Source organism: Phocoena phocoena, chromosome 18 (genome assembly GCF_963924675.1).
Source record: "Phocoena phocoena chromosome 18, mPhoPho1.1, whole genome shotgun sequence".
NCBI classification, from domain to species: domain Eukaryota; kingdom Metazoa; phylum Chordata; class Mammalia; order Artiodactyla; family Phocoenidae; genus Phocoena; species Phocoena phocoena.
This window is the reverse complement of record NC_089236.1, coordinates 15,948,929-15,976,013: the sequence shown is the minus strand read 5'-3', so window position 1 is coordinate 15,976,013 and position 27,085 is coordinate 15,948,929. Positions and strand designations below refer to the sequence as shown.

Genomic DNA, 27,085 nt, shown 5'->3' with positions numbered 1-27,085 from the left:
CTGTGGTCAGGTTCTGTCCCTCCAACGCGGGTAGCTGCATGCATGTGTAATAGGCAGGTGTATGTAACTGTACACAATCAGAGCAAATATAATTGCATATGATCGGGAAGTATGAGATAACGTCCTAAATCCTCAACATAGCTGTCAGTGGTGTGGCCCCTGCATCCCCTCCAGCCTCAGCCCTTCATACCCTTCCCACCCCCCCTCCCCCCCTTACTCCCCCTTTTCCCTCCCCTGCTCCCCCCTTACACACACCCATGTGCTCCAGCCATCCTGCCCCTCTCTCAGCCCACTGTGCCTGGTCTCCTGCCATGCATCCCCAGGTCTCAGCTTGTTATCATTTGTCAGAGACAAAGTCCTGAACCCCAGCCTAGGTCATCCCACTCTCACAGCGCTCTGTGCTTCTCCTTCTCAGGCCTCTGATCCTTACACTGATTCAGATAATAACTATTATTAATAAGATTTTCATATTAAGTCTTCCCTGATAAATTACAAGCTCCATGATGGTAGAGATTCTTTCTCTTCACCACTACATCCCCAGGACCTGACGCATCGTAGGCATTTAGGAAATACTTTCAAAATGATCGAGAAATCACACCTCTGTTTCTTAGAAACACATCTTGATTATGTAAGTTTTGGCAGTGACACTGGTTCCACTGTCTGGGCTGCTTCTCACTGTGACCTGTTGTGTGCTTTATTTGACAAGACCCCTGAATGGTTGGACAGTGATTCCTGCCAAAAGTGCGATCAGCCTTTCTTCTGGAACTTCAAGCAGATGTGGGACAGCAAGAAAATTGGCCTGAGACAGGTGGGTGATACGGATGCTTCCTCAAAATGTAATCGTGTAGAAATAACTTTACCTTGTGATCTTGGAGGAAGTAGCGCCCCTGGGCGAGAGCTGCAGTGGGAGTAAATTATTGCCCTGGAGTCACTTTGTGACCGCACGCTAGTTTATTCCCTTTCTCTCCTGTAGCTCATTCCTGCTGCATTCGGTTTCCGTAGGCACTTGGTGCCAGTAGTTAAGGGATATGATTTTAGAATTCTAGTGGCATCTAGTGAAATGTACCTTAAAATTAGAGGGGCCGTGCTTAGCTTATATTGGTACCAAACCATGAAATTATGTAAGTGATGTTTATTTCTTCTTAATTCCATTTTCCTTCCTTCCATCTTAGTTTTAGTTATTTATATCTACTTATAATACAGCATTTTCAATCTGATTCCACGGTTGGGTTTGTTCTGCCCCAAGGAAGTCAAATGCCAGTCGCCTAGCTTGAGCACGGCCAAAGTGCAGACAGTAGATTGAGTCAGGTTTCGTCCCAGTTCTTCACCCAGCAGCGAAACCTCTGGAGGTGGCACTCCTGGACACCCAGCTTTAAGATAACCCGACCGCTGGGTGGGTCCTCCAGTTCATACGGTGATAATTGGAAAGCACCGAGACTGGGGAAGGGGGGCGGGGTCTGGGGGGGGGCCGTGACACGATCACGTGTGCTTCCCAAACAGTCCTCATCCTGAATAAACAGTCCAAAAAGAGGAGCACCTGGCATGTTCCTTCAGTTTCCTGGAACATTCTGGTTTAGCATCCTCACCTGGATGCTATGGGTCACACCTGAGCCTACCTGGCCAGGCCGAGGTGCGCAGCCGCAGGGAGCATGTTTTCTCTCCCTCCAGCACCACTGCCGGAAGTGCGGGAAGGCCGTCTGCGGCAAGTGCAGCTCCAAGCGCTCCTCCATCCCTCTGATGGGCTTCGAGTTTGAAGTGAGGGTGTGTGACAGCTGCCACGAGGCCATCACAGATGAGGAGTAAGTCCCAGCAATCCGCAGAACTGTCGAGGTTAAGGAGGGAGCCGGGTCTAAGAGCTTCGCCCAGCGCCGCAGCCATGACTAATAGGGCCCTAGTCCTGCTGGTTTCTAATGCAGACCGTGGCTGGTGGGCAGAGCCCTCCTTTCCACCAAGAGATCATGTTCTCTTGTGGGCAGGAGGAGAGAGTGCACGCTGAGAAATCATCTCTGTGCTCTCGTCAGTCCCAGGGGTGTGTGCCGTGAAATGTTCTTGTAGCAAACTCTCTGCTCATTTTCTTGAGAATTGCCCAGCAGTGCAGGAGCCCTGGGTTTACTTTCTAGCCCAAGCTGGTATCATTATAGGACCAAATCAGCCCACAGGCTCCAGAGCTTTTGTTTTCCAGGAAGAGTTAAGCCACTTCTCCTAAGAGGCCAGTGCCGCCAGTTGCCCAGCTGCTGAGTCTTGCTGGTCGGTCTCTCCCAATAACCCAGGACCTGAGGTTACTGTGCCGCTGTGCTTTGTTGGGGGGTGGCAGGGAGGGTGGGACAGATCCATGTTGTCTTTTCATTTTTTTAATCTATGTTCCTTTTTTTTGTTTGGTTGGTTTTTTTGGCCACACTGCACGACATGCGGAATCTTAGTTCCTCCACCAGGGATTGAACCCGTGCCCCCTGTCATGGAAGCTCAGAGTCCTAACCACTAGACTGCCAGGGAATTCCTCCCATGTCATCTTTTTCATGTCAGCTGTTGTAAAACAGATGTAAACAGAATGCTCTTCACCAAGTTTCCCTTTTAGTGAATTACAACAGGATCTCATAGGGAACTTATTGCCCAATTCTCCCACCTCCACCCACCGCCACACCTGTTTAGAGTAAAATCATTTTACGTACTAGGTGGGTGTCTTAAAAGCTGCATGTAGGGCTTCCCTGGTGGCGCAGTGGTTGAGAGTCCGCCTGCCGATGCAGGGGATGCGGGTTTGTGCCCCGGTCCGGGAAGATCCCACATGCTGTGGAGCGGCTGAGCCCGTGAGCCATGGCCGCTGAGCCTGCGTGTCCGGAGCCTGTGCTCCGCAACGGGAGAGGCCGCAGCAGTGAGAGGCCCGCGTACCGCAAAAAAAAAAAAAAAAGCTGCATGTAAATAGAAACATATTTAATGCATCAGGGGCTTCCCTGGTGGCGCAGTGGTTGAGAGTCCGCCTGCCGACGCAGGGGACTCGGGTTCGTGCCCCGGTCCGGGAAGATCCTACGAGCCGCGGAGCGGCTGGGCCCGTGAGCCATGGCCACTGGGCCTGCGCGTCCGGAGCCTGTGCTCCGCAACGGGAGAGGCCACAACAGTGAGAGGCCCGCGTACCGCAAAAAAAAAAAAAAAAAAAAATGCATCAGAGGAGGTCAGCATTTAAAGGAAATTCTTGGCAAATTAATAAAACAAAGCGTTCTCTTACAGATAACCCTAATGTTAATGTATGTGTTTTTTTCATCTTATTTAGTCATAGCAAATGTTAAGTAAGATGCCCTTGCATAAGTAAGCATTTATGTTCATTGGTTATGTTCTGCTCATTGTATGTGGTGAAATTAATGAGTTCTCATTAAATTAGAGAGCTGCAAGAGACAGGATATTCTAGTTTAATTCTTCATTAAAAACACAGACCCAGAGAGTCTAAGTGACTACAAATTAAACCTAATTCTTTAATTCTAAATATTTTAAAGTGATCAGTTGTAGGATACTGAAGATCTGTTCTCCAGATTGAGCAATTAACAGCCATCTTCAGGGAGCCCATTGCCGAGGAGCGGCGACGTGAAACATGATTAGAAAACTGCAGTCTCCTTCCACGTCCCTGTCCCCTTTCCCCTTTCCCACATCACTGTTTCTTCTGCTTTCTTCTCCGTGGGAGCATGTGCATTGCCTCTAGAGTACCTAGGCAGTTGACCAGCCTTCTTACTAAAAAAATACACAGATTAAAAAACTAAAAAGCAAATAACAGTGTTTGTTAATATATTGTTTTACTTGTCAAAGCATCAGAATGCCACAGAAAAACCAGATCTGCAGTTATACCAGGGAAAAGAGGAGAAAGAATGAAGAGCCCTTAGATGAGAATGACAGTCTTGGGCGTTTTAACAAGTGTGCTTTTTTTTTTTTAATGCACTAGACAAAGGTAGACTATTTTACCAGCAAGTCCTTCTGAGATCAAACTTAGCAAAAGCACTGTGGGTCATTTTTAAGATTTGTTTACAGCACAGGTAGAGAGCCTCACAGACTCAGTCAGAGCAACAAAATCTCCAAAAGGACGTTTAGAAACTTCACATCTTTTGACCATTTTGGAGAGTATAAGAATCCTTTTACCCCTTTTTTTTTTTAAAAATCATAACATGTCACCAGGGAATAAAAGTAGCTCTGAGGAGCATTCCTTTTTCTTTCTTCTTTTTTTTTTTTTTGCGGTACACGGGCCTCTCACTGTTGTGGCCTCTCCTGTCGCGGAGCACAGGCTCCGGACGTGGAGGCTCAGTGGCCATGGCTCACGGGCCCAGCCACTCCATGGCATGTGGAATCTTCCCAGACCGGGGCACAAACCTGTGTCCCCTGCATCGGCAGGTGGACTCAACCACTGCGCCACCAGGGAAGCCCCATTTTTTTTTAATTTATTAATTTATTTGTTTTTGGCTGCATTGAGTCTTCGTTGCTGCATGTGGGCTTTCTCTAGTTGCGGTGAGCAGGCTTCTTATTGCTGTGGCTTATCTTGTTGTAGAGCACAGGCTTTAGGTGCACAGGCTTCAGTAGTTGTGGTGCACGGGCTCAGTAGTTGTGGCTCACGGGCTTAGTTGCTCTGCAGCATGTGGGATCTTCCCGGATCAGGCTCGAACCCGTGTCCCCTGCATCGCCAGGCAGATTCTTAACCACTGCACCACCAGGGAAGTCCCAGGAGCATTTCTAATAGTGAAGTCACTTTAGCCATTTGGCTAAAAATTAGAGCTTAATGTCACTCTAGATCTTCTTCCCTTATATACTACTGCCTTTTACTCTTGGGAACTTTCTTTGCTCCCTCCAGACGTGCACCCACGGCGACCTTCCATGACAGTAAACATAACATCGTACATGTGCATTTTGATGCCACCAGAGGATGGTTACTGACTTCGGGAACTGACAAGGTTATTAAGGTAGGATGCTCTCTTATCTTAGAAGCTTTCCATCTTTGGCCCTGTGTAAATATACAGGAGCCCCAAGACCACATGAGGTCTGCTCCAAAGCTTACCCTTGGCAATGAGCATTTTTGAGAACCTGCTACCTGCCGTGAACAGTCACTGGCTGTACACACCAAAATAAGACATGGCTCTCGCCTGAAAGGAACAGCTAGTCTACTGGGGACATACTTTTAAAAAGACAGTTAATAAGAGGTCACATATTCAGCAGCCCAAAGAGTAATATGGACGGGAATTACTGGACGAGTTCAGGAGATGGAGACGGCTTCAGGAGGGGGTTTGAGCTGAGCATTGAATGAGCCAACAAGTAATAAACAAGATCTTTTCCCAGTGAGATCAGTTACCCGGGAGCAGTCCTCCAGGGCCTGAGGACTGCGCTAGACCACATGGATTTTGTGATACAGCAGAGGCACAGGACTCAAGGGGCCGCACCTGTGTCATTCTCTGAGGCACCCAGAGGCTCAGGTTTGCCTCGTTCACTGAGCCCTACTTTCTGGGCCCATTCTGGTCCCTTCTTGGAGGCGGCAGCAGGATGGGGCAGTTGAAATAACCCCCTTTGGAAGCCACCAGACCTCTGTGACTTCGAGCACGTTTAAAGTAAATTCTGGGAGGCTTGGTTCCTTTATTTTTGAAAATGAGACATTTCGTAGAACTGTTTGGAAGATGAGATATAGAAAGGACACAGCACATCTTGGTACCCATTTGTTGCCTCATATGTTACTTCCCTTCCCCCTTGAATGAATCTAATCTGCCTTTATTCTCCATCAGCCGGATTAAAATTTCCAGCTGCCATTGTCCTGTTTTTGAGGGTTATGTTGAACTTTTTGATGGACAAATACTATTTTATAGATTTATAAACGATGTTCGTATAGTACTTAGTTCCTTGTTAAGTTAAAAAATACACTTGAATTCAGTTACAAAGACTGGATGCTCAACACAGTTGAGTGGTAGTTCATCAGAGATCTTCTTCTTTTTACAGTTGTGGGATATGACCCCGGTTGTGTCTTGATGCCCCTTCCAGGCACCAGAAAGATAGTATTTACTCAAGAAACGGTTGTTCTAACCTAAATCATGACTGGAGCTGTAAAGCAGATGCGTGAGTGGTGGGAGAGAAGCTGAAGAGCTGAGCTGAGCTTGCGTGTGACCCGCACACACGGCGGTGAGCGGTTGGTGAGCTCTTGCGAGGGAACTCTTGCAACTTGTTCATACGATATAAAAGAGGATATTTTTTTAACAAGTGGTTTATACAGTCTGGCTGTGCTACCTTGTTTTGAGTATACTGCAAACTCAGTGTGGGGTGTTTTAAGTTTTATATTTTTCACCACTTCGTTTTAGTTGTTGCTTTGTGTGTCGGAGAAATGAGGCGTGTATAACTGTTCAGGGTATTTTCGGTAGTTATAAAGTAGTTTCCGTGTTTCCTTCACTTGGACACATATCTCGTGGTCGGCATCTTTTTCTTCTCTATGTATCCACCCTCAGCTTCATCTGCTGTTCCCCAGAGTGTACGTATTCAGTTTATTTGCAGTGTTTCTGCTTTCGTAGAAATCCCCTCCCATTGAGAGACCTGGAAAACCATTCATGTGGATTTCCCAGCTGACTCTTGAATGGCCTGAGAGTGATCTGTTTGTGATATCTAGGTCATACGTGTTCTCATGGAGTGGAAATGACCTTGTGTTTCTGCCTCAGTTTTTCTCTGTCTTTCCTGCATTAAAAACAAATGTTGTGAGAAAGCCACTCCCAGCCACAAAGTAGATTTTCATAACTCAGGCCTTCAACTCTCAGTGCCTGGATCGTTTCTAATTCAGCTGGAGCTTTCTGAGCCTTTTAGGTTTTAGTTTTATTGACACAGCTCTCTGTCGCTCTTCATATTAAACACAAAACAACAAAACCCTGTGTCCTTCAAGAATAGTGTCTTTAAAATGCGTTGTTCTATGTGATGTCACCTCTGAACTTGAACATGTTCGTTGCTGCGAGGTTGTATCCTGCTTTATTCCTCACCGTCTGTATTTTCTTCTTTCAAAACGAGATATTTAAAGATTTTTATCTTCATGTATTTTATGAGAACACTTTGCACACTTTCATACTAAAATTGTGTGATCTGAGACATAAAAGGTACTGAATCCTACAGTTCATGCTGTGTTCCAGTTGGGAATGTAAAAAAAAAAGAGGGGCAGGGGGAGGCTTTAGGAGATGAATCTAAACTCTAATTTTAAGGGAATCCACTCAAACTTGATAAATTGAGATATTCTTGTGTGTAGTGACTTAACTTGGGATATTGAAGTTCTTTTTTAAAATCTTATTTTTGGGGGCTTCCCTGGTGGCGCAGTGGTTGAGAGTCCCCCTGCCGATGCAGGGGACACGGGTTCGTGCCCTGGTCCGGGAGGATCCCACATGCCGCGGAGCGGCTGGGCCCGTGAGCCATGGCCGCTGAGCCTGCGCGTCCGGAGCCTGTGCTCTGCAGCAGGAGAGGCCACGGCAGTGAGAGGCCCGCGTATTGCAAAGAAAAAAAAAAAATCTTATTTTCATTTGTAAAAATAGAATTGAAATTAGCAGCAGGCATGAGCTGTGTGCTCGCCCCGTTCTAAGCACTTTACACAAGTGCCACCCCATTCAGCCCTCACCTGTCAGGAGCATTGGGGGATCCCCGGGTCCTTGGGGTTCATCAGGTTAATTAAGCAGAGCCTCGCAGTTAAACAGGCCAATTACTTGCCCTTCCCTATCTGAGCCCTACCTCCACAGGATCTTGTTCTCTTTTGATCTGACAATTTGGGGTGGTAGTAGTTGAAGTCCTCCCTATTTTTTTTCCCTCTTTTCCTGAAAGTAATTTTTCCCCCTCGTGATCATTAATTTTCTTTCTAACTGGGAGAAGGCCTCCCAGCCATACTTGGATTATCCCTCCCCCAACACTGACCAAGTGTGCTTCCGGGGGACGGGCTTCTTCGAGATGATTCTGCTGCTGCAGCTTTGGGAAGCAGGACAGTGGGTGTGCCCCATGCAGCCATGGTACGTGACAGCCATGACCTGGGACATCAGGGCAGATGGGCCCATGTGACCATACTCTAAGGTTGTGTACACACACACACACACACACACAGCAATTACCACTTATCACTTAACTGCCACTTCTACACAATCCTTGCTTGCCATCAGCCAAAGCCATTATAACTAACTTGAGTCTCTTCTGCATGACTGCTCTGTGAGAGAGCTTTAAAAAGGGAATTTAAAATACTCAAATATTGGGCTTCCCTGGTGGCGCAGTAGTTGAGAGTCCGCCTGCTGATGCAGGGGACACAAGTTCGTGCCCGGGTCCGGGAGGATCCCACGTGCCACGGAGTGGCTGGGCCCGTGAGCCATGGCCGCTGGGCCTGCGCGTCCGGAGCCTGTGCTCCGCAACGGGCAAGGCCACAACAGTGAGAGGCCCGCGTACCGCAAAAAAACTCATATCTATTTTGTAGTTTACTACCAGAACCTGGAGCCACTAAGTTGTACGTAATAAAGGACTGTGTGTTGGAAATGAGTTGTAGGAAAGAATCGCTGTTTTCCCTTCCTGAACTTTGGAGCCCGGCCTGTGTATAGAGAGGCAAGCACAGCGATAGGGAGACGGTGGATCAAGCGCGCGGCAGACCTGACGTGGATCTGAGTTGGGTCTCGATGAGCTCAGACCCCACTGGGAAAGCTGATTGTCTCCTCGTGGTCCCTCTGGTCTGTGACCCTGCACTTCAGTCCAGCCATCTCCCTCCCAGCCTCTCTGTATCCCAGCCCACAGGGCCACTCAGAGGTTGAAACCACTGGACACCTCGTTGGTGACGAGAGTCACGATCAGTAACCACAGATATGTCAAGGTATCCGTTGCCCTGCCTTTTCCTTTCTCCTCATTTGTGTAGGTGCTTGAACTTGGTGAGAAGCGCTTAGCACGCCAACTGTGTGTGTTTATAATACTGTGAATTCTTGAGTATTACATTATCTCCACCATTTTTGTAACGCGTAGATATGTGTTGGTGTCGGGGTGCCTTCCAAGCATTTTTATGGAATGGAGGCTTCATTCATTAGGAGTGGAAGCTGGTGCCAGCACTTGGCTTTTCTCCTGTCTGGGTTAACTCTCATAGTTCTTGTTTTACCCCACTGGAATTGCACTTTATATATATTTTTTGCTCTGTTACTTCAACATACAGAAGCTCTGGCAAGTAAAGCCTAACAGGATTATGCTGGGAAAGTGGCAAACCCGCACATACCGTGCACGTGGCTGTCCTTCATTTGGTAGGATAGAACCAATCACGTGCTCTCAGCTTCTCCAAAGAAATGATGTTACTGGAACCTTTAACTGCCTGGGTTGTCTCCACAGTAGCACAAGTGGTTTTAGATTAAGTACTTGGAGTCAGGTGTCTTTTTATCTGAGGTCAATCAACCATGATGTATTTCTTACTGGATTGTTTGAATTATTCAAAGAATCATAAAATCACAAAACTGGAAGGGATCTTCAGACATCTAGAATGTTCCAAGCACAAAACACTATAGTCACACCAGGCAGTTAGAGATCACAGAGGTATCAACAAGGGAAACCTGGAAGAATTTTCGAGGAACAGTTGTTTTAGAACATTAACTGGTAATGGCGTAAGGGGGAGCAATGACTTCCAGCCTCGAGGCAGGGAGCTCTCGGAACCGGGTCTGCTCCTCTCATTGTAGGCACAGCCTTTGGCCCCAGCCCATGGTTCCAAGCGGATGGGTATGTGCAGTGAGGTAGTTCCTGCAGGTCTCCATCAGCATAAACTCCTTCCTACACTCTTCCCCACAGACCACCCCAGCTACAAAGTTTAAGTGGAAATCCAGGGGCACTGAAAGCCCACCTCACCCTCCGTGTGTGGGTTGGCGCTGAGCCAGTCTCTTCATTGACCTTCTTATGGAACATTGCCTTTCTTTTCCTGTTTTAAGATTCATTTTTTCAAAAGCAGAATTTATTTTTTTCTTAACATTAATCAGTTTTTAACGCCTGAATTTTGCCTTTTAAGCAAGGAACTAGATCTAAACTATGTTATCAAAGTTACTGGACATAAATATCCATTAAATGACATTCCTTTGGTTTGGCCTTTTCATAGTAGTTTAATTGTATGTAAGTGACCTTGTCCACTAAGATTTATATTTTAAAGTGAAGGAAAGCATTTTGCCAAAAACATTCTTTTTTTCCTTTAAAACAAAGTTATGTTTTTCTGGATATGCAAGTGCCTATCTAGCGACATGATTGTGAAACAGAGATTAAGTCCATCTTGAGCACTGAGGGATCTAGATGACCCTTGAGACTCCAATTCTCATCCAGTCCAACCCTTTTTTGAGTGTCCACCACACTCCAGGCTTTGAACCAGGCCCGGGGTCATCCTGTGGCCTAGATGGATCATTTCAGTGCTGGGGGGTAAATCCAGTGACAGAGGGCTGTGGGGTCCTGTTCCAGGAGCTGCGCAGGTGCTCCTACCCGCACGGGTGGAGCCAGGGGACCTTGCAGAGGAAAGGGCTTCTGAGCTGAGAGTTAAAGGATGAGTTGTTGTGAGCCCAGGCTGTGGGAGCAGCGTAAACAAAGGCCCAGGACCTGCATCAGCCTGGTGCTCGGGGCCCACAGGCGGTTTGGAGCTGCCAGAGAACATCAAGTGCACAACTGCAGTCTTGGAGCCTGAGCTCTTGTCACCGTGAGACGCAGATGCTCGTGGCCACGGAGAGAGGCAGCACACGGTTCACCACGCACCTCTACCCAGAGAGTCAAGTTTCCCTGCAGCTGAGGCTGGTATCAAACTTTCTTTTTCTTTGGCAATACCTGGAGTTATTATCCTAAAATGACCCCTGGTAACTAATTTTTGAACTTTGTTGGGGGCACAGCCCCTCCCTGGAGGCTGTGAGGTGGGGCGGGAGACCACTGCTTGCACAGACTTGGCCTGGATGAGCTTACGGCATACTGATTCTGCTATTACCTGGGGGCCCAGGTTAGGAGCTCCCCTTTGAAAAAGGACAGGCCTTGACCTGTGGAGGAGGTTGTTCTGGACAGCAGTGGCACTGCACCCACACGGCCTTCCCGTGAGCAAGCAGGCCACTGCTGCCCTCATTTCCCTCTGGCTTTGAATCGTTCTTGCAAGTAATGGTCATTTCAGTACAATGTGGTAAATGTGATAAATCCTCATCGCAGTGGCACTCGCCAAGCGGAAGGGACTGTTTTTCTCAATTCGGCGACAGTAAAAGAGCTCAGGCAGCCACCGCCCTGGAGACCCGACTCTACCGAGCAGGGGCATCCCGGCGTCCCACCGCGGGCCTCGGTACTTCCTAGTACTGATACTTGTATTCCATCCACTTGCCTTTATCCTTCAGTGCCCAAGTATCATGTGTCCGTAACTTAATTCAGGGACATCCATGTTTTTAGTTTGTAATTTTGCCTTTAAACATTATCCTTTCCACCAAGAAGCCTGTTTAGGCCAAACACAAGAAAGCAGGGTGTAAAATTAGATCTGTCCAACACTGGAATGGGATTCCTCTTTTGTGTTTCTTTTGCCAGGGAATTTTGGAACAGACAGTATGTAGCCCCTTGTCTATTTATAGTGGAATAGATGTGGAAAGATTAAAAGCCTTGAGTGGAAGTTGAATTCAATGATTGTTCCTAAGATCCCTTCCAATCCGTGATCCTATGATTCCATGACTGTTATTACTAAACTGACCTAACCATTACCAGTGACCCGCCTGCATGTGGCTGACTTCACTCAGGTAAACGGGAGCATATCCCACTGCCTTTGTCTTGTGTCACATCAAGTAAACTGCTTCCAGTATTTTCCCGTCTAGAGCCCAGGAGGTTTGAAAAAGATGAAGGTGCAAGTCAATCATAGTACCATCTCATTAAAAACAAATACCTCAAAATGTTCACCTTCGTGAGTGTACAAAAGTGTATCTGACTTTCTTGGGAGAGAAGGGGAATTGCAGGTCGGCTTAAAGGTTAGTTTTAGAATGTGACTTTGATATTTAGGATCCTTTCTCCTTTTTATCCCCCTTGGTTCTCTGGGAAGCATGAGAGGGTAAACTGTAACACAAAAAGGAGAAATGGTTTGAAAAAAGTATTTCACTTATACACACTTTTTCTTTCATTTAAATGGATGGCTGCCTTATGTTAGTAGCATATGAAGTATGGACCAAAATACTTGTGTCGCTGGTAACCACTGTATACTTACATATTTGTGTTTTACGCCATCTGCTTTTTTTTCAAATGTACTGTCATTTTGCAGAAGAAAATCTTTATATGAAAAGTCCAAAAACTGTTACTAACTGGACAACCGGGAAGGTGCTAGCCCCACATTCGTGCCTGCCTGCCACTGTCTCCACAACAGGGGACACGGACGCTTCCACCCTGCACGCCCACCAGTCTACAGCCACGTTGGAACCTGGCTGCAGCAGGCGTGTTGCTTTATGGATGTCTTTTTCTTTCTTTTTGAAATGAGATTCTCCAAGGGGTCAGGCTGAAAATGTAATAAGCCCAAAGCTGGAAGAGATTTATCAAACGTGGTTCTAGCCAAACCCTGCTGGCATTGCCACACCCTCTGCCACTAGATTCCCCCAACCAGACCAAGCAGTCTTGACATTGACTTCCTGAATGTGATTAGGTGGGAATAAGCAGGGATTTCCCACGATGTTAAATGTATCCAGTTCTCCATTCAAATGCTGCTGAATGTCGTGAACGTTTCTGAACTCTGCTCACTTTCCCACTGTGCTTCCCGCTAACCAAAATGAATGTGTAGCCATGACCAATGTCAAAGACTCAATGCAAGCTACCGCCACGGTTTAAAATAAATCTCTGGAAACCTTCCTGCACCTGTGGTCCTGTCATTGTTGTCGAGCTGTGCCATGTGACACACACGCACTCCAGCAGCCCTGCGTTGGCGTTCACCATGGCTGGCTGAGCAGACCTTTTTATTTTCTTCATCTTTCACACAAGGCTGCTTTACCTGTGGCTGATAAACTTTCCCAATGAAGGAGAGAGGACTCAGGAAAAATACAGCCAGGAAAAGCCTTCGTAAAAATTCATGAGGCCCATTTTACAGATAAGAAGTGGGAAGAAGTCGATGACTTGCACGCTGTCAAAGGGCCGGTGGGAGGGGCGGCCGGGTTGCCCCTCCTCCATCCAGCCTGCCCGTGCCCGCCCGGCCCCGCCCACACCCAGCACCGCCCACACCCAGCACCGCGGCAGCCCCCAGTGTCCTCCTTCAGGAAAGGAGAGATTCATGCCCGGTGGGCCGCTGCTCACTGATCTTCCAGGCGGACTCACCAGAAAGCCCCTTCCTAGGGGCTCCTCGGCTGACAGCCTGGACCTGAGCACCTCAGGCACGTCTGAAGGCCCCGCACCGTGGGACTGGTTGAGCGGTGCCCAGCTGGGTTCTCCTCCGCTGTGGGTGATGCATTACGTTTATTTCGCCGTGACCATCCAGAACGTGTATGGAGCTATCCTAAATCTGTTCACCGATTTTGTTACAACTTTCCCAGCGTCACTAAGACATAAAATGCAAATAGCTTAGAAGTTTTACCAAACAGTAGCACTGGAATGCCAGGTGCGTAATTCAAGCCACTTTTTTTTTTTTTTTAACATCTTTATTGTAGTATAACTGCTTTAAAGTGAATCAGCTGTACATATACATATATCCCCATATCCCCTCTCTCTTGCGTCTCCCTCCCACCCTCCCTATTCCACCCCTCTAGGTGGTCACAAAGCACGGAGCTGATCTCCCTGTGCTATGCGGCTGCTTCCCACTAGCTAGCTACTTTACTTTGGTAGTGTATGTATGTCCATGCCACTTCTAATCGTAGCAAATGTAAATAAACCAGGCCATGGAATCTTTAGAAAAAAAAACACATCCCAAAGGAGAAATTTACACGGGAAAAGAAGATACTGCGGAAGAGGCAGATTCGCTAGTTCCCAGCCCCAGTCGTATTTACTTTAAAATAAAAGCTCCCATTCTGTGTGGCTCCTCATTGCTACAGGGGGTAACCTTTAGGGGGATTTTCTTTTTTTCCCGTGAGTTTTAGCACACTTGTCAGTTAAATGCTGATGTTAATAGCTAACAAACATATATCAAGTCTACGATGCACCAAGCATTCTTCTAAGTGCATTACTAGTAATTCACTAAATCGTTAAAACCACCCCTTGAGGTAGGTAGCACTAAAATCTCCACTGACAGGGAAAATGAGGCCCCCAGAGGGTAAGTAACCCACCTGTGGTCCCACAGTGAGGAGATGGTGGGTCACGGCTTCAATACTAGGCTTTGTATAAAGGACAGGGCTGATTTCTATGACTGCAGAAGGAGAGGAAGCCAGCTCAGACAACAGCAGTGGAATATGGGCCAATCTACGGGGACGTCTAGACGTGGGGTCTGTGTACTGATCTACCCCTGGGCCACACCTTCCCATATTTTCTGAGGCGGTTCCAGCCCCGCGTTGGGTCTGGCCTGGCCTATTTAAATCTCTGAGCTAGCTCTTCCAGGATTTCAATTAGTTTCTCCTCTTCAGCCGGTGAGGACGATGTCCTAGCAAAAGGCAAATGTGTGGGCACTGGTTTCCGGTCTAAAAGTGAGAGGGAAGAACAAAGGTGTGAGCAGCGAGGCGGCGTGGATGAGGCTCTGCCCGCCACTTGGGCCCCGGGTCAGTCATGTCACGGACATCTGCCGGGGAGGGGCCCACACCGGACGGAGTTAGATGCCACCCCTGCCTTCAAGGGTCCCCACAGACGATGAGGTGCTACAGAAGGGAGACCGAGTTGGGGAGTACAGGTGTCGGGCTGGGTTTTGAGGGACTCCAGCAGGCTGGGGGGAGGGTCCTCAGGCATGGGTGCCGGCGGGGGTGGGGTTTGGGCTTGGGGAGTGTGGAGTGGTTTGAGAACCGGAGAAGGTATGGCCACGCCCCCAGCCGCCACAGGGTCACCAGAGCTCCATCATGGCTCAGGCGGCCACATCCGTGGTGGGGAAAGAGGCGGAAGGCCCTGGCCTCCAGCATCCGCCCTCAGCATGCCTCCTCTCAGACTGCCCGTCGGGATGCTGCCCAGGTTGGGAGCAAACCCTCAACAGATAACTGCCCCCGGAAGCAGAAAGAAGAGACTCATTCCCTTTGCGCTGCTGCTTGCAGCTCCCATCCCCGGGCCTTCGGAGAGGGAGCTTTCATCTCCGCGGTGCCCACAGGGCCCGGCTTCGCCCAAGACTCAGAACAAGGATGACAACCCGAGGATTTCATCCTCAAGGGACCCACTGAGTTCAGAAAGGTGGATGGAAAAAGCGGGTGGTGTGAAGTCAGAGGTGAGGCCCTTCACAAAGCGCCCCGACAGGCAAAGGAGCCGCCCTGCCAAGGAAGGCCGGGCACAATCACGGGGAAGGGGAACAGTCCCTCCCAGACCCGAGCTGCACGGAGAGGAGGGTCGGGGGCGCCCTCACACCCAGGGAGGAAGTCACCTTGGAAGAAGCTGCCGCTGGGCTGCAGGGCGGCAGTCGGGGCGAGGGCCAGCCACAGCACGGTGTCCGCGCCCTGGGCCTCAGAGCGCAGCCTGGCCCCCAGCCTGGCGTGGAACCCGGGCATCGACAACCGCACACCTGCGGGGGGGGGGGGGGGGCACGGACAGGGAGGTGAGGACAGCATCCTCAAGCCAGGACGCTGCCCGCGCTTGGCTTCTTCCAATGACAAAATAACAACGATGAAACGGAACGGGACCACAGACTGCCCTCTTTCCACTTCAACACAGCGTTCCTCCAGGCTGTCCAGATTTCACACAACCTTGTCACAAAGCCCCTGAGGTGTCACCCTGTGGCCTGGGAGGGAAGTGCTGCTCACCAGAGCCCCGAGTGTGTTGGGTCCCGTGTCCCCTGGGCCCCGGGCGCCCAGACCAGCCCGTCCCCTGGGAGCAAAATCTCCAGCACCTCCCCGCTTTCTATCCTAGGAAAGGAGGGTCACACTGAGGCTGAGAGGGGATCAGACTCCCGCTTCCTGGGTGAACCATCTCTCGCCAATGATTCTGACCTCTCCGAGGATCCTGGCTGATGGCTCCTCGGGCTGCACTAGTGTTTCCTGCTTTTTAGGGAGGAGTGTAGTAAGAAGGGGAGGGACTTCTTCATTCCTCTGCCAAAGCTCCTCTAACTCGTCCTCCCCCTGCCCCCCACACCCGGCTACACAGAGGTTCCCCTCCTGGTGTCACCTCCCCAGGGCCCCCGTCCTCACCACGGGAGGCCCAGCCCCCGCCCACAGACCTCGGGGAACACACTGTCCCAACAGTGAGCACGCTGGGAAACAAAACTGTTCTCTCGTGAAGCCAAGGAAAGAAAAGGAGGCAGAGAAAACAACGTCTGAAAGCCGTAATGAGATCAGAGGATTTCAGAGAGAGAAAGGATCATCTAATCTAAGGCCCTCAGTTTTTATATTAAAAATATTTTTTTTTTCACAGAAACGGTACTTGCTAATTGTGGAAAAATTAGGAAATACTGATGAGCAAAGAGATGGAATTTGAATCCTCTGTCACAGCACTCGGGGAGGACAAGTGTCCCCGGCCTCAGGCCCCTGCCCAGCCCTCCCTCGGGCTTCTGTGTCCCCAGACAGGCCATCTGCACCCGAGAGGCCCAGTCGTTGGCCTGTGACCTGTGGACAATAGAGGGCAAACTGCACCTTGACCCAGATGGTGGATCCAGGGGGTGGGCTTGGAGCACAGGTTTTGCAAGCACACAGGTTGACATGAGGACTATCAGGGTGATGTCCTTGGGAGGATGACAGGCTGGCTGCCCTCCACGGCCTGACGGAGCTACCTGGTCAGGCAGGGCTGGGCATGTCTCCCATCCAGAAGCGACAAGAAGAAGCCACCCTCTCGCAACAGCCCTGGCCTGAGTCCCTCCTGGTGTGCCTGGCTGAGGACACCCCCTCTGCGTTTAAAACAGGAGGCTGCCAGACGTCCTCAGATCCGTGCCCCAGAGGGCTGGTCTGCGCCAGCTCTCCTAGCCAGGTCTCCACGGGATGCTACGTGGCACCTACATACGCCTTCTTCCATGGGGATATGGGTATAGCAAAAATAAGACCCTAAGGCACGTACGGTTTGGGGGACTGATACCTTCATTCAATGGTATAGTGCAGTTTTCCTTTCCCATAGACCTTTCTCCCCAGCAGTTTTCAGGGCTGAACAGATTTCTTCTACAGGTGCTCCATAATGTATTAGCTCACTCTCCTAGCACGAGTGCTGTGATGAGCAACCTCATTTTCCACATCTCTCGTTATCTCTTAGGATGAATTCCAAGGATGTATATACAAACGTCAAGGCTTCTGCTCAACCGGCTTTCAGAAAGGACGACAGCACGTGTACGAGAGAGCCTGCTTCCCACGACACTGTGGCCGGGCCCGGCCGGGCCATCCTGGCCCCCCCGTGCCTCAGTTTCCCCATCTGGAAATGGGCATGATGCTAGTGCCCACCGCAGTGGGGCTGTGAGGACACACGCGTCAGTATCCAGACACGGCTGTGAGCAGCTCTGGGCTCTCAGGGGTCCTGGAGGTGCACCTGTGCTGCTGTTTTCGGGGGAGGAGGAAAGAGCTACAGAGCCCACGTGATTTACCCGAGGCCACGGAGTTGGGAGGGCCAGATCCCGAGGAGAGCTCTGCTCTCCCTCCCTGCTGCTCCAACGCGCTTCCAGAAAATTCCACATGTCTCCTTCGTGATTGTTACGGACCTGTGTGCATCACTACTTCTAGGAACCCGGGCGGCGGCGAGGTCGCCTGGCCTATCCCCACGTTCCCAGCGTCTCCCGTTGACTTCCCTCGGTCCCCCTCGCCCCCCTCGGTTCAATTGTTCGGTTCGTTCCTCTCCGACACTCAGTGTGCACTGGCTCCGCCCGTCCCGAGGGCGGGGGCCCCAGCCGCACCCCACCCCAGGGCTGCCCCCTCTCTCCGCCAGGCGCGGGACAGATTAACAGCAGCTCCGCCTGTGAGGACCGGCCTGCCCCTCTCAGTGGAAACGAAGCCATTCCTAGTCCTCCTGATACTTGTTTCAGGCCAGTCCAGGGCAGAGTCAGTCCTGCGGCCGCCCAAGATACCTCTAGATGAAACGCAGGCGCCGTGGAAATGAAAGACCTACCTGGGGTGTCGGCCCAGCCGGGATGCATGCACGAGAAGTGGATGGCCGGGTGCGCTCGGGCCCACCGCTCCGTCAGGACCACCTGCTGCCTCTGCACGGGGTGGGTGGGGGGCGAGGATGAACAAACGGGAGCGGGGGCAAAGGGGCCCCTACTCTGCCTCGCCCGCCCCCCATGTCAGATTTTACCTTGCCCTAGAATCGGCTCTCTACCCGACAAGCTCTGGCTACAACCCAGCGCTGCGTCCCAGCCCCTCCGTTTGAGACGCAGACAGACCAGCACCGGAAGTGAGGGAACGCCAACGCCGCACGCTGCCCGGGGGCTTCCCCCTCCCCTCCCCCTCCGGAAATGACGCCCAGAGAGTCCTCTTTCCTAGTTGCTTGTGTTGCGGTGTTCGTTGCTGGGGCCCGCTCACTGTGTACCCTGGCCACCGGTGTACCCTGGCCACTGGCACAAGCCGGCACTGAGCGGGTGTCCGTGGACATGTGAAGGAACTCCTGCCTTGGAGTGTAGGACGCGTACTGGGGGATGCTCAGAGAACGAGAACACAGCTGTTGCAAATTCCCTGAAAAATCATCAAGTACCCCCCACTTAAGCCTCAGCTGCAGGGAGACTACTGCCCAATCCCAGGGCACTTTGATTACGTTTTGCAAAGAGCTCCATCTGGGCCTCATTTACGGAGTGGTTTGTTCCCATGTTCTCTGGAAAAACTGTCAAGAAGCATGGTTCCTTCAATTGTCAGGATTGAGTCATGAGAAGTAATCCACCAGGAGCTGGCCTGGGGCTCGCTGAGGGAAAGCGGGGCAGAGCCAGGGCGCAGGGGGGGCGGGGGGGGGCGGTTTCGGACAGAGGCAGACCACACCAACAGGAGGGACAGCTGGTGGGCACTGGCTGCTTCACAAACGACGAGGGAGCCCACCCAAGTAATGAACTGAGGGGCCAGAACTCTAAGTGTGGAAGGTATACGGCCGGCTTCTCAAAACAGCTGTGATGGGCTGAGGAACGGCGGCGTGACGACACTTCCTGTTAAGATCCGGCATGACATCTGGACCCCTGCCCTTTCCTTTCAGAATTGGATGCACATGCCCTTCAAAGGGAGCCCGGAAACCCAGCGTTGTTCCAGGGGCATCTGTCCAGCCAGTGAGCAGGGGCTGCCCAGGGAGAGAGGAGTGACTTCCTGGGTCCATATTCCCTCTGAGCCGTGCCGGGCAAGGAACCCCTGCTGGGCTCCTGCTGTGGCGGCCACCGGCTCTCACCATGCTCTTTGTGGGTCTAAGAAACCAGGGAAGAGAGGTGGCAGCCTTTGTGGCTCTTCCTAGGGGCTGGCTGAAGCCCCCCAGCCCCACCCTGGTCCAGGCAGAGCTGGGCTGGGCCAGGCTCCTGATGGAGAAGAGGGTTCTCTCTCCACTGGGGAACATTCAGGTGCTGCTGGGAATTACTAAGGCCCAAATTAACGTGAATCCCAGAATTAGCCTTCCTTGGAAAAGCACCCAGCTGGCAGCCTTGAGAAACTCCCCTCACTCACTTTGTTTTGTGCATAGACCATGGTGCCATCGAATGCTGTCCTTTCTGACTGTAGGTCATCGGTATTCAGTTTCTGAACCAACATTCCTCCGGAGGAGACTGTTATCTGCAATAAATATAATGGAGATATGTACAGAAAAGTTCATAACACCCTCCCATCCCTCTTCTCTGTCAAGCAGCGTATTGGTTTCTTGTTGCTACTGCAACAAATGACCACAAACTTGGTGGCTTATAAAGTCGCAGATGAATTCCCCACTGGAAGCTCTGGACGTCAGAAGTCTGAAATGGGTCTCATGGGGCTAAAATCAAGGTGTCAGCAGAGCTGCATTCCTTCTGGCAGTTTTAGGGAGGATCCGTTCCTTCCCTTCTCCAGCTTCTAGAGGCCACTCGCATGCCTTGGTTTGGGGCTGCACCATGCCGACCGCCTCTGCTTCCACTGTCAAGTCTCCCCTGACTCTGGCCCTCTTCTTAGGACCCCTGTGACTACACTGGCCCACCTGGGTAATCCACGATACCCTCCCCATCTCAATACCCTTAACTTAATCACACCTGCAGAGTCCCCTTTGGCCACGTCAAGGTGACATTCACAGGTGCCAGGAACTAGGACCTGGACCTCTCGGATCAGGGGAGGTCATTATTCTGGCCCTCACAGCACAGAGAATGCAGCCTTCCTCCCGACTTCTCTGATTTCCGTCACTGTAACCCGTTAGCCTGTCCCCTCCCCTTTGAGAGGCAGGTTCTCCAGGAAGTGCACCCACCCACCCACTGCTGACTGCCTTCCCCGGCTGCCCCTGCTCTTCAGAAGCTCCCCTTTCTGAAGGCTTTGCCAACTCCCAGATGACACTGGGGAAGAGCCTACAGTGAGGGCTGGGGCTTTGCACAGCTCTGCCTCCCTTTTGGCAGGGGACTCGTTGGTTGTGTATGGGCAGCAGCCACCCAGCCGCGGCAAGAGGCAGGGGCAGGGAGGATGGAGGGCCCCTGAGAGCGGGGCAGGGGGGGCAGGATCGACAGCCGGCTCCCAGGAAGTCTCTACTGCCAGAGTGAGCATTCTGGAATCCCAGGCCACGCCTACAAGCCCCTCAAGTACGTGTGTCCTGAGGACAAAGCCGCAGGCTGACCCTCACCTTGACCTGGATCCCTCCCCGCTTCACTGGCCCCTCCCTAGACCCACCTGGACGCCGTCTGGGCTGGCACACCGCTGCTGGATCTCAGATTATCAAACAGAAGGCCCATGGACCCAGGGGACAGAATTTGGCTCCCCCTATGGACGTGGACAGCATGGCCCCCTCGGGACAGTTGGGGCAACAAACGTAGGACCACTGATTTCCCATCAGGAGCAAAGTCATTTACTTACAAAACATCCCCAAAGTCAACTCACCACTCTGGGGTCGTGTTCTTTCTCCAAGACGGGGATCAGGGCGGTCGTGAGAACATACACACCTGGGGAGGCACAGAGCATTCATGAGGGTGCATGGGGCCATCTGGTGCCGCGGGACCCCTCCTCTCAGGTGGCCGCGGGGTGGTGGTGAGGTAGCACCGTTTACCTGCTTCCTCCGGGTGAGCGTCAAGTGGCTGCCTGAGCTGCGGTCCCCTCCTCTCGGAGGGTTTCTAGTTGGATCGCTGGAACCAGCCCTGAGTTGCTACTACCCACTATCCTGCCCCTTCTCCAGCCTCATGGTTTCCTTTCCCCAGGATTGGAACAAAGATGCCTTAGAACCTCAGGGACTAAGACAATAAAATGTCCACACCAGAGGAAGGAAAAAAGCAAACTGCACAACAGTCTGTGATCCCACTTGGCAGAGGAAAAAAAATGTATATAGACACACATGTTCATTATGTCTAGAGTGTGCACGGAAAAACATGAACAGGAAATGTGAAATGTAGCAACAGTGCTTAGGCCCCAAGGGTGGGATTAAGTAAAGCGTTTGCTTCCTTTGCTGGGCATTTCTGTACGGTTTGAATTTGAATATTTCTACAATGAGCATATAACCTTATGGTTATTTCTGCAATCATAAAAACTGTATGTCTAACATTTGTAACGAAATGAGAACAATATTGTTGAAGTGTATCTGACATGGAGAGATATTCACAGTACATGGAATGAGACGTTTACAAAACGGCAGGAGGAACAGAATTCCGTTTTTTGTGAGAAAAGATGTGTCAAAATGAAGAAAAAGTACCTGCAGGGATGATACTGTGGTGCACTCAAATGTTCAGAATGCTTACCTCTGAGTGGGCAGTTATTATTTCTGTGTTCTTATGCTTATGTGTTTGTTTTTTTTTTCCAAACAATGAACATATATTACCTTGTGTTAACGGGTTGGGGGTTGGGGAATTGAAATGAAAGCCCTGGGCTCTTTTTGGGCCACTCGTCAGAGTTTCTGCCTGCCCAGCTCTGCCCACCACCTTGAGCCCGGCCCTGCACCCAGGCTCACCGGAGCAGCCTGGTGTCACGGAAAGGGCGCTGGGGGGAGCCGGGAGCCTGGATTGGAGTCCTGGCTGGCACCTACCAGCGGTGTGACCACGGGCAGGTCGACAAAGCATTTCAGCCTTGGTTTCTTTACTTGTGAAAGGGAGACCATAGCTGGACAGCCCACCTCCTAGGATCACAGGGTTTTGTGGTGAAACGAAAATGTGCACGTAGACTGGAAAGCTCTCTGTGCACATTGGTTGTTGCCATTTCATTTCATTATTATTACTATTATTATTATTAGCAATTATGAGTTGTGCCCTTCATGCCACACAGCATTCTTGGTGTCTGCACCCCAACCTGTCGCTGAAGGTGCCAGCCTCGTTAGTATGCAGGATTTTTAAAGTCTGGCAAACGCTGGGTCTCTGACAGCTGTTGGCCTCCGTGCAGTGGCCTTGAACACTTTCTTTGCATTCACTGCTGGTGACTTTCTCTGTGATTTAATTTGCGAGAAGTAGAAAGGACTTCTGCCAAAAGCTATCAGCCCCATCGGCCTGCCGTGACGGATTGTCATAAGCGACTCCTTGGCGTGAAGGAAATGAAAGCTGGGAGCAGGTTCCACACCACAGGCCTGCACCCCCGCTCCAGAGGCTCCGCTGCTTCCCTCCCAGAGGCCTGGGATGGGCTGAGGGCCGCACTCGCTCACCCCACTGGCCGGGCGCTCCTCCGAGACGGATGAGAGCTGGGGTAGCCCCTCTGCGCCTCTCCCCCGACCCAGGAGACCAGTGATGTGTTTTGTTTTCTGCTTCATCCTCTGCGAGAATATACCCTACCGGTATCAATTTAGACGCTAACAGAGTCACCGGCAAGAAGACTAGCTGGGCCATTCATCCCTACCAAATACGCTCACCTGTAGGGCACAGCCAGGTGGTAGGTGATTTTTTTAAAACTGGAGAAACTGCAGTTTTTAGCAGCAGACCTTCAGGGCCCTTTCTATCATTAAAAAAATAAAATAAAATCTCCCGCATTCCAAATCCACAAAATGGGCCTCTCCCATCCTGCTCTCTGGGTCCCCCCGCCCCCCCAGATCTGAGCCATCGTGTGCTTCTATATGCTTTTTGCCTCCTAGGTCCCCAGCTTTATCATTTCAAAGCACATATGTCACTCTTCACACACAGCAAGCATTTCTCCTCCCTGAGAAGGAGATGAAGCCTCTCTCTTTCCAGCCACAAGTGATTTATCATCCTCCAGCCTCTTAGCCAGCTTTCTGAGGCCTTTCCTGTGTACCCTCAGCATCTTTTCAGGCCAGCAAAGAGAAACACAGGAAGAATCTGCTACATGCCCAGTATAACCTCCCTGTTCCTGCTCCGTTCTGCCTATAGAATTTCTTGCCTTGTACAGTTCTTTGAGGCTCCTGTCTATTGCTAGATTGATGTTCCCCAATTTAGGAGCCTCTGAATAAAGCCAATAAGATCTTTTAAAAGAATCTGCTAAGAGAGGTTCTGTGACTTTTCCAAGTTCCCAGCAAGTCCACACGGAATGGAAAACATGGCAAATCTCCTTTTCTTGAGTCCTTCAACCACAGAGTCCCAACCGACTCCGGTGCCAAGGGAGCAGGAATGAATCCCGTTGTCTGCAAGTCACTGCTCCTTTAGGATGAACATGGCACCAGGAGCTCCTTGCCCAGCTCACAGATCCTACCACGGGCCCGCTGTTAACACGGGCGCCAATGCCACTCTCCTGCCCCAAAGCTCTTCAACACTCCAGGCGCCCAACCAAATTCAGCAGAAAACTCTTCGACCTGGTGTAGTAGACTTCTTCTGGAGATGTGCCCCATCCCCTCCCCTCAGGGCTGGGCCCTGCATCCTGTAACAACACGTAACCGAGTCATGACCCGGGGCCAGGCACTGTGTTTGAGCCACGCAACCTCGACCCCATGGGCAGAGGAGACTGAGTTGGGGCGACACCTGAGCCAAGCTGTGCCAGTCGAACCCTCCCCGCAAGAGCACGGGCACGGGACCCTTGACTCAGCGGCCGCCATATCTGGCCCATGGGCACGGAAAAGCAGCCTGCAGAGACAGGAGGGCTGGGATAGAGTCTGTGGACAAGGGTCCCAGAGAAACAGGAAAAGTTCACCCCAGTTCCTCATGCTCCCAAAGCCCAGCTGTGCCTCTGCCGCTAAGTTCTGTGAAGGCCGCCCTTGCCTCCCCCGCAGTAAATCAGTTTTGTTTAGTCGGCTTGAGTGGGTTCCTGTTCCTTGTAACCAGACAATCCCTAAGACACTGGGCTTGGCCTTAGCTAGAAAATCCGCCAGTTCACCTGTGCTCCCCAGCTAATAGGAATATCCTTGGAAAGGTGCAAGCAGCGTGCTGCTGGAAACAGCTCTGGGTGCCTTCGGGTCATTCCTATCTTAGGACGAACCAGTTTAGTAACTTCCACTCCCCCGAGACTGACTAGCCAAGATCAGGGACATCTGGGGGATTCAGAGCTTTGATGAGGAGAGTAGAAAACGTATTTTAGTCTGGGCTCCTGGGGGAGGGCAGGTCTGGGTGTAGGGAAGACACCTTCAGCCACAGGGTAATGTACCCAAGCTGAGTTCTGCTCCCAGTAATAAGCAAAATAACTCATTATCACCATGACTCATTAGTATTTTTAATTCACACAATGCCTTCCTTCCAAGGAACTCATTATGTCGATGGAGGTTCATTACGAGAAGGAGATTTGGGAGGGGAATTTATGTTGGACGTAGTCTTCTAAATACGGCAACAAGGACCTTTATGACATGGGTACATGACTTGAAGCCAATCTCTCTCTGTAAGCTCGTTAGGAAGGGATGTGACACTGTGTCGGGCCGGGCAGCGCTGAAGGAGAGTGCGGAGTACTCTGAAAGCACGCCTGAAACCACGTTTCCATAGAATAACAAACTCATGGTGCTCCTGAGATCATACCACGTCATGGGTATGATATATTTCAGTAGCATTAAAAGTATTGTTTGATGAGAAAAATTACTGCAATGTTTACATTTAGCATAGGAGAACTGATTGGAGTTTCTATTAAGAAACCTTCACAGCCAGCTTGAAATAAGGCCACTTGGGTTACTAAGCGGGTGTATTCGGGTATATGCTCCTACCAATTGTACTATCTGCCGGAGAAAATGACTGTCCCTCTACCCCTGGGAGGTTACTGGTGTGGATTTTAAAGGAGCAGACAGTTGCGTGATGAATACTATTTGGTACCTCTCCCATTGGTACAATAACACAAACATCCCATAGCGAGCCTAGAGGCCTCACACACTGACTTTACAAATTATATAAAGACCATTTCAAAGATCATATTACCTGGGGAAGCTGGGAGCACAGAGTCCCAGAGAAAATGAGGCATTAAGAGGCATTAGAGTCACCAGTATCTCGTGGGGTATTTACTCTTGGTTTGGGGTCAGACAGCGGCGAGGATGAGTCAGATCTTTCCCTTTGCCCCCAACCTCAACCGCCCCCCGCCTCCAGTTCCACTTGCTAAATGCCAGACCCAGTGATAAATACTAGGGATACTGTGAGAACTCCCTGACTGCAGGGTGTTCACCAGGCATTAACAGGTTATTATGTAATGAACCTACACCCACGGTGAGGTCAGTGCTGTGCAGAAGAGATGGCTCTGAGCACATGGGGTGGGGTGGCGGTGGCATCGGGGCCGAGTTAGCAGTGAGGTGACACCTGAGCTAAGATTTAGAGGCGAGAGAGGCAGGACTAAGCTGCAGGGTGCTAGGAGAGGGAAGGGATGGGAGGAGGGTGTCCAGGCGTGGAGCACAGTCTGTGCAAAGAGCCTGGGGGTGCGAGGGCTCACTCAAGGGTGGCTGAAGCTGTGAGCTGCTGGACAGCATTGTTTAAATGTGGGAATGGACACCTGCGAGCTCTACCTGTGAGGTGGGAAGGGTCCACCTGAGAGGAGAGGGGGGAGCTCTGGCACCTGTCTTGGGCTCCAGGTAACCCACAAAAGTGAATATGCTATCACTTCCTTGTCCTCCCCAGGCCATCCAAGGTCTGTACCTCAGGGTGCTACAGCTCAACCAGTGTTTCTGGTGGAAGATGACTGCATCACTCCCTGCTGTCACATCCGAGAGGGAGGCTGTTGGTACTACACCTGGGGCACAAGGAAAGAGCCTGCTTTACGGCAGGGAGAGAACGGGCTTATTAAAAGCATGAAGGTGCTTAATTGGGATTTTGTTTTTAAAATTCCCCAAATGGGTGTGTGGGAGAACTGCTGTGAGTAGCTCTCCTTTAAAAACACCCATGGAATCCCAGCCAGATCATCCGATAGGGTCCTAGGCCCCCCGGGCCAGGATGGGGCCGGGCACCTCACTGGCTTCCTGAATTGGGGCCAGTGCTCCTCGGCTGGGAGAACAGGAGGCGTGGTCCCCACGGGGCCCCGAGAGAGCTTGCCCAGGCCCGGGCACTGCAGTGGCTCAGACCCCACCCCGGAGTGGCGGGCAGGCAGGTGGGGAGGCCCATCGTGGCCCAGGGGCTCAGCTCTGGAAGGTGTTTGTGCCTCATCCAAAGCAGCCTCAATGGCTGGCAGAAAACCAAAGCCAAGGGGCAGAAGATCTCTGACTTTTGGGTTTATCCATTCTGTCCTTAGGAGGGCTGCACAGGGCCCCCCCGCCCCAGTGCAGTTTTAGACCAAGAGCCTCACCCAGGGCTCCAAAGCCCTTCTGGGGGCCAAGGGGTCCTACCTTGTAGCTTCAGGAGCTCCAGACCCCACCAGTCTCCCCTGATGCCTGAAGTCTGGCCTCCTCACCCCCAATCTATCAGTCCACTGGGTGAAAATGTCTCGAGAATGAGAGGAGTGATGAGCGAGGGCTTTGCCCTAGAAGACAGTAAAATGTATGTGAGTAATGAGAACAGCGCAGTCGTGACAATGATGACTAGCTCAGTGGAACGGACTGGAGCTTGGAAAGAGAAGCAACTTAGTGAGAATTTGGTACATGAGAGAGATGGCATCACAACTCAAAAGAAAGGAAAGATTATGCAATATATAAGCAGAGCTGTGACACTGTTTATTAAAAAGTGTGAGAAGAAAGAGAG

General features: G+C 51.0%; 2 protein-coding genes across 4 annotated transcripts in view; one reads left to right on the top strand and one right to left on the bottom strand.

Moving 5' to 3' along the window:
- Positions 1-6,873, top strand: part of WDFY2 (WD repeat and FYVE domain containing 2) — a 171,840-nt gene extending 164,967 nt beyond the window's left edge. The window contains exons 9-12 of the mRNA XM_065896046.1: positions 707-808; positions 1,669-1,799; positions 4,823-4,931; positions 5,953-6,873. Coding sequence (XP_065752118.1) covers positions 707-808; positions 1,669-1,799; positions 4,823-4,931; positions 5,953-5,982 — 372 coding nt within the window. The 3' untranslated portion in view covers positions 5,983-6,873. The remainder of the gene's footprint in view (positions 1-706; positions 809-1,668; positions 1,800-4,822; positions 4,932-5,952) is intronic.
- Positions 6,874-13,903: 7,030 nt separating this feature from the next.
- The window catches only part of DHRS12 (dehydrogenase/reductase 12), a 36,971-nt gene continuing 23,789 nt past the window's right edge, over positions 13,904-27,085 (bottom strand). The window contains exons 6-10 of one of the 3 annotated variants that reach the window (XM_065896107.1): positions 20,976-21,037; positions 19,599-19,703; positions 18,076-18,166; positions 15,425-15,562; positions 13,904-14,546 (exon numbers count right to left, since the gene is read on the bottom strand). In XM_065896107.1, the coding sequence (XP_065752179.1) occupies positions 14,437-14,546; positions 15,425-15,562; positions 18,076-18,166; positions 19,599-19,703; positions 20,976-21,037 (506 nt within the window). In that variant the 3' untranslated portion in view covers positions 13,904-14,436. Of the gene's footprint in view, positions 14,547-15,424; positions 15,563-18,075; positions 18,167-19,575; positions 19,704-20,975; positions 21,038-27,085 lie in introns of all 3 variants that reach the window. The other 2 variants (XM_065896106.1, XM_065896108.1) reach the window with 2 other exon arrangements.